The sequence below is a fragment of the Nestor notabilis genome, unplaced genomic scaffold (genome assembly GCF_000696875.1).
Source record: "Nestor notabilis isolate BGI_N333 unplaced genomic scaffold, ASM69687v1 scaffold26345, whole genome shotgun sequence".
Taxonomy (NCBI): Eukaryota; Metazoa; Chordata; class Aves; order Psittaciformes; family Psittacidae; genus Nestor; species Nestor notabilis.
In genome coordinates, this window is record NW_009928346.1 from 1 (window position 1) to 6,504 (window position 6,504).

Genomic DNA, 6,504 nt, shown 5'->3' on the forward strand with positions numbered 1-6,504 from the left:
AGTGGAGCTCAGCCCTGTGCCGAGACCCTGAGAACTCCCAGTATCAACCAGCACAGCTGAGGTCTGGCCCTAGGCAGGGTCTGAACTTGAACCCAGGGCTCAACGTGGTTACTGAAGCCCATCTCCAGAGAAAACACTTCCTCAGGCCACCAGTGAGCAGCACGCGCCAGCTCCGTGGATCACTGCTGCCTTCATCAGGAGGATCTCCTCCACTGAGGGTCCCACAGAGCCGCCCAGTATGAAGGTACAGGTTGGTCCTGAGTCCCCATCACTCACCTGTCCCTTCGGTCCTGGCTCTCCTGATTCACCCTGGGGACAGAACAGAAGAAATGAGGTGGGGAGACAGCACGAATTTAGAGGCACAGCTTAGGGGGAGACATATGTACCCCCATGGAGCACACTGGGATGCAATGCTGCTGTGTCAGGGGCCATGCTGGGCGGGAGACCCACATCCACCCCATATCCATCCACTCCATCCCAGGAACCATGTGCAGGAACCCACCTTCTCTCCCTTCAGCCCTGCAAGTCCATGAACACCAGGATCTCCCTGGAGGAAAGACAATGGAGAAATACCAGCACCCACCCCCTCCGCAGCCGCTTTCACCCCTCCTTCCACCAAGAACTTGACCAGGATGCTGGGCTATTGATGGAGAAAGCGCCTGGTGCCGGTGGGTGCCAGCCCCCCGCAGAGGTGGGTGCCAGCCCTGTCCAACACAGTGTCAGTGTCCCCAGCCCGGGCAGGAGGGTGCTGTACTCACAGTGCTGCCTTTCAGGCCGGTTTTCCCTGGGGAGCCCTGGAGAAAGGAGAAGCAGGGGGTCAATGCAGTGTCCCTGAGCTGGAGCCCAGGGCAGCCCGTCCCCTGCAGTCAGGAGCAGTCACCTTGTCTCCTTTGACTCCTGGCAAGCCTTGGGGCCCTGGGATCCCCGGCGGACCCTGCTCGCCCTTTGGCCCCTGGAAATCAAGGTAACACAGGAAAAAGAGAAAAATGTGTGAAAAGAGGTGGTGGTAAGACCTTCCTCCCCTGTCAGAGCATCCTTCCCAAGGGAATGAGATGCCTTGGCAGCTCCCCACCCCCTCCAGCAGCTCAGGCTGCTCCTCAGCATCCCAGCCTGCCCTGATGCTTCCCATTGAAAGAAGCAGCACATTTGCCACTATTTCACCTTCAATTCAGTGGGAATTTAGCCCTCGACTTTAAGGGGAACCAAATTTTGCCCAAGGAACATCATTAAGTGTTCAAGGCCAGGCTGGATGGGGCTTGGAGCAACCTGCTCTAGTGGAAGGTGTCCCTGCCCGTGGCAGGGGTTGGAGCTGGATGAGCTTTGAGGTTCCTTCCAGCCCAGACCAGAGTGGGACTCTGTGGAAGTGTGGAGCACCGGCCTTTCCCCAGCCTCACACCCTGAGCATCCCTGAGCCCTGCCAAAGGGAAGCCCAATTCCCAGCCCAGCCCTGGGCACAACTCACCGCGTTCCCCTGATCACCGGCGGGACCCACGGGGCCACGTTCTCCCCGGTCACCCTGTGGAGACCCGGGAGGGGAGCGGAGTCAGGAGCAGCTCCTGGCACTGCCCCGAACCCCACAGTGCCCCAGGGACCCACCTTCACCCCGGGCACACCCGGTGGCCCCTGCTCGCCGCGAGGTCCAGGCTCACCCTAGGAGGGAGAAAGAAAGCTCCCAAAGGAGCTGCTCTCTTGCACTGCTATGTCATATCTGCCCCTCTTCCTTCCCCGGGGATGTGTGGCCCTGTCCTTGTCCCCTGCTGCCACTGCACAGGGGGGCCAAGGAGGTGCTAGACCGGGGCTGGGGATGTGGCCCCAGGGGCTTCCCCATGAGGATACTGCTGTGGGCAGAGGGAAGAGGAGGGTTTTGGGGATAAAACACCCAACTCTGCTTCCTGTTTGACAGCAAATGGGGGAAAAAGAAGAGGAGAGAGAAGGAGAGCGACGGGCAGGCTGTGCCCGGGAGGAAAACGGTGACATCTCTGTACTTACGATCTGCCCTGGGGCACCGGTGGCACCGGGCTGGCCCCGAGCACCCACTTCACCCTGCGGAGTGAGACAGAGGAGGTCAGGGACAGGATGGCACAGGGGCACGGCTGTGGGCTCAGCGGTGGAGCATGGAGGCTGCTGCAGCACTCTGTAGGGTGAGTGGGGCGGCAGCGTGGATGGTCCAAGGGGTTTACTGCAGCTCTGCTGCCCCAGACCCACCTTGTCTCCTGGGCCACCTTTGCTTCCCGGCTGGCCTGGCAAGCCCTGTGGAGACAAAGCCAGGACTGAACCCGTGCAGAGCGATGGGAGCAGCATCCTTGCAGGGTGCCAGCACTGCCTGGGCATGAGGGGGCCACCCCATGGTAACGGGGACCTGCCCGAGGTGCCGCAGTCCCCTACTCACAGCTTGTCCCCGGTGTCCCGGTATTCCTGGGCGTCCGGCCTGTCCCGTGCTGCCCTGTGAGGGACACAGGATGTCACTCCATGGCAGAGAAAGGTGCAGCAATGAGGTGTCCATGGGTGGGACAGGGGAATCCTGGCCAAAGCGGGACACCGCCTTGACCCTGCGGGGATGGGGGTCCACTAGCCAGGAGATGCCACGTCGAGTGCTGGGACCTTGTGCCACTTGCCATGTCTATTATTTCTGGCAAGCGTTGGCACGAGGAGCAGCAACCTGCTCTAGTGGAAGGTGTCCCTGCCCGTGGCAGGGGTTGGAGCTGGAGGAGCTTCAAGGTGCCTTCAACACAAACCGTTCTATGACTGGGTGTCTGTTGCCCATTGCCGGCACAGCCCCTGCCCGCAGCAGCTCACCTTCACTCCTGGGATCCCCGGGGTCCCGTCTTTGCCATCGATGCCTGGGAGACCCTGCAAAAGGGGGAGGAGTTGCTTGGTCTGGCACCTCCAAGAGGGACTCAAAGACTTGTGGTGGGGGCAAAAAAGGCTGAGAAGGGAAAGGAAAGCTCCAGGCCTGTGCTGAGCCAAGGTGCAAGGATGCAGGATAGCCCTGAACAGGACAGAGAGCTGCCCTTGCAAGGGGCTCAGCCCTGGATGTGGGTACGGGTGCCACTGGCTCTACTTACATTCTCCCCCTTGGGACCGATGTCTCCTTGGGGGCCCCTGATTCCACGGCCACCCTAGAGCAGGAGAGAGCAAAGTGTCATTTCAGCTGCCCTCTTGGTGCAAGGGATGGAGCTGGGAGAGGGAGGAGATGCCCATTGAGGGCCCCTCTCCATGCCAGGGAGAAGGGGTATTGGCATCGCACGGGGCATGGCACTGCTGTGCCCAATGAGATGGGACACCTACCAGCTCCCCCTTCTCGCCAGGGTCCCCGGGTGGTCCTTTGGGGCCTTCCCTGCCCTGAAGGGGAGAAAGACAGGGGCTGAGCAGTGAAGTGTGGGGTCTCCTGCCTGCCCCATGGCCCCTCCTGACAAGGGAGGGCACTCACCGGCCGCCCAGCCGCGCCGATGGTCCCGACCATCCCCTTGTATCCAGCAGGACCCTGCAAGGAGAGCACCAGAGGGTCAATTCCTCCCATCCCAGACACGGTGCCCAGCCAGGTCTGGTCCCACTAGCCAGAGGCAGCATCCAGCTCCCCAAGATGGCCAGGCAGTGTTAGCGATGCTCCTGGGAAGTGTTAGTGATGCTCCTGGGAAGCATGAACATGGGAGCTGGTGCCCCTGGCCCCGGAGCCAGGCACTTACCGCCTCGCCCTTGGGTCCTGCCATGCCAGGGTAACCCCTCAAGCCCTGTGGTCCCTGTGGGGAAGGAAACAACAGGCAGTTGAGCTGGGAATGGCCCCAGGAGCAGCCCAGGGGAGCTGCAATTAGAGCAGAAGCCGGTTCTGGAAGCCAGCTGGTTTTGCCAAATGGAGGTGTTTCAGTCCCCTAATTCTGCAGCCCCCCACCAGGCACCTTTCCAGTTGTCGCTTCAATGACAGCAACGAGCCCAAACCGGTGCCACTTCCCCTGCCAAAGCTCTTGGCTTCAAAGCAGTTTTGCCCTTTCCCAGACCACAGGGTTCAGCCCATTAATTGCTTTTCATCTTCAAAGTGCTCAGTGTGAGCAAACAGCTTTAATCCCCATGTCCCTGCAGTGAGCTGGATGCAGCACCCCCCGATCAGGAGGGGTAAGGAGGGCTCTGTACAGGAGAGATTTATCCCTGGATGTTGAGTTATCCGTGTTAACGTGTGCTAACTGGGGGGGGGTCTCCATTGGGATATGGCTTTGCCACCCTCCTGGTGGCAGCTCCATGGTGGGAGGAGGGAGGTGGATGGGATGAAGCGGTGGGTCCCCAGGAGTGGAGACACTCTAGTGTCACCCCCAGTGTCTGGGGCCAAGCACAGACCAAGCAGAGCAGCAAAGAGAAGGATGTTACCGGGGGGCCTGGGATGCCTTGTTCTCCAGAGACACCAACATCACCCTTGGGGCCCTGGCAAGGAATGGAGAAGAGAGAGGTGAGTGTTGGGGTGCAGCAGGGGTACAAACCACCCTGGAGATCCACAACCCCCTTGCCTGGGACCCATTAGGGTGTCCCCATCCAGGAAGCCACCATGGGAAGACCACCCTGTCCACCCTCCATGTCCCAGCCCTGATCTCCCTCCTCCCGCTCCCATGGCTTTCCTTCTTTCCCCCCTTCTCTCCCCAGAGCCCCTGCCCTCTGGTCCATTCCCAGAGGCAGGCGTTCCTGGTTCCTGCTGGGAAGCTGTCGGAGAGGTCTCTCACCTGCCCGCCCTGCCTGCCGGGCTCCCCAAGGGCACCGGGGCGGCCTCTGTGTCCCTAAGGATGAAGAGGAAGATCTTGAGCATCCCTGGGCAGAGCAGCAGGGTTGAGGCCACATCTTGATGGCCACATCACCTGGAGCCACAGTGCCCATGATATCCCACCCTGGGGTGCCCGCTGGTGAGGTGTGGGGCTCAGCATCCCTCTGGTGAGGTGTGAGGCTCAGCATCCCTCTGGTGAGGTGTGAGGTGTGGGGCTCAGCATCCCTCTGGTCAGGTGTGAGGTGTGGGGCTCAGCATCCCGCAGTCAAGAGCACGCAGTGGGGATGCTCACTGGGTTTAACCCTCTGGGTTTCCAGCCCAGGGAGCTGGGCAGCAGCAGGGCTGGGGCTTTGGGAAGGGGTCTCTCCCCCAGGAAGGGGCTGGATGGAATTGGAGGGGATCTCTCCCATAGCACCTTTGCCTCCAGGGCTCTGTGTGTGCATGTCCTCATGCTCCCAGGGGAGCAAGGCAGCTCCCGAGCTCCCCATGCCCCCAGAGCAGGGAAGGCTCCTCTGCTCAGCACGCTGGAGGTGAGAGTCCTCGCTCACTCCCTGGCAGCTCCAGGGCTCCCTTACCTTCAGTCCCTGCAGTCCCTGGGGGCCTTTAGGACCTGGGGGGCAGCTGGTTGGGCACTGGTGGGAAGAAGCGGCACAGGTTGAGTTGGGAAAGGACCCAGCGGTCACAAAGATGTGCTGGATGGATGGGCCCCTGTGCCACAGCCGGGCTGTGCGGTGACACAGGGGACCCTCCACTCGCAGCGTGGCCTTGGCTGGGAACCCTGCTCCTCCCGCTCCATCAGCCCCCAGTCACCCAGTGCCACTGGTGGCTGCATTTCAGGCCAGAGCTTTTCCAGCAGTCACTACCCTGCAAAGCCCTGTGGAAGGGACAAGGCAATGGCAGCTCTCACCAAGAAATCAGCACTGCCTTCCTCCACTCCTTGGATGTGACCTGGGGGGCCCTGGAGGGAAGGAGACCATCAGCATCCACGATGTAAGATCAGCACTGATTCACAGGAGGGGTGAATGCTATCTCTGGAGGGAGGGAGCGGGCACGGGGAGGTGTGTGCCAGGGCACGAGCCCCAGCCCCAAGCACTGGGCTGAGCCCGGTGGGAGCTTCTCCCTCTGCAGCCAGTGCTGGTGACTGGGGAGATACTCACGGGTTTCCCTGGAGGACCTGGGGGACCCCGCGGGCCGTCGGGTCCAGGGTCACCCTGCGAAAGAACAGCCCCAAGTGAGGAGATGTAGGGGTGGGGAGGCAGCAGGTACTGATGGAGGGGGGTGATGGAGCACCAGGGATCCGCAGTGGGAACTGGGGCATCCCCTGGCCATGAGCTGGGAGCGGATGGGGGGCACCAGCAGACCCGGCTGCTCCATCACCCCCTATTCCCACTGTAGGACCCCACTCTCCCATGTCCTTCATATAGCCAGGAGCTATGAAGTGCAGAGAGGTGGATGCTGATGCAAGGAGGGGAGGTTTTCCCGTGCCCGCTCCTGCCCCCTACCTTGGGTCCCAGTGCTCCGATCTCTCCGGGCAGCCCAACCTGGCCTGGAAGTCCCTTAAAGAGAAGACAGGAGTTCACCAAGCTACAGAGGCTGAGCCCTGAGCCCCCTGCTGTGGGGTGCTGAGGTCTGAGCTCTTCCAGCACAGCTCCAAGTAGGTCCCTGCCGGCCCACCCCAGCCCCACGTACGCAGCACTTACGGGTGGTCCTGGCAGTGAAGGACCCTGAAACAAAAAGCAAGACCCAGTTGGTCCAAATCC

General features: G+C 61.4%; 1 protein-coding gene across 1 annotated transcript in view; it reads right to left on the bottom strand.

The window, feature by feature from the left end:
- Nucleotides 1–141: 141 nt before the first annotated feature.
- The window catches only part of LOC104405694 (collagen alpha-2(IX) chain-like), a gene marked incomplete at its 5' end in the record, with an annotated part of 8,645 nt that continues 2,282 nt past the window's right edge, over nt 142–6,504 (bottom strand). Inside the window, 20 exons of the mRNA XM_010014466.1 lie at nt 142–309; nt 503–547; nt 759–794; nt 881–952; nt 1,463–1,516; nt 1,597–1,650; nt 1,990–2,043; nt 2,206–2,250; nt 2,390–2,443; nt 2,797–2,850; nt 3,066–3,119; nt 3,289–3,342; nt 3,431–3,484; nt 3,687–3,740; nt 4,360–4,413; nt 4,707–4,760; nt 5,320–5,376; nt 5,652–5,702; nt 5,902–5,955; nt 6,247–6,300. Of these exons, the coding sequence (XP_010012768.1) occupies nt 142–309; nt 503–547; nt 759–794; nt 881–952; nt 1,463–1,516; nt 1,597–1,650; nt 1,990–2,043; nt 2,206–2,250; nt 2,390–2,443; nt 2,797–2,850; nt 3,066–3,119; nt 3,289–3,342; nt 3,431–3,484; nt 3,687–3,740; nt 4,360–4,413; nt 4,707–4,760; nt 5,320–5,376; nt 5,652–5,702; nt 5,902–5,955; nt 6,247–6,300 (1,176 nt within the window). The remainder of the gene's footprint in view (nt 310–502; nt 548–758; nt 795–880; nt 953–1,462; nt 1,517–1,596; nt 1,651–1,989; nt 2,044–2,205; nt 2,251–2,389; nt 2,444–2,796; nt 2,851–3,065; nt 3,120–3,288; nt 3,343–3,430; nt 3,485–3,686; nt 3,741–4,359; nt 4,414–4,706; nt 4,761–5,319; nt 5,377–5,651; nt 5,703–5,901; nt 5,956–6,246; nt 6,301–6,504) is intronic.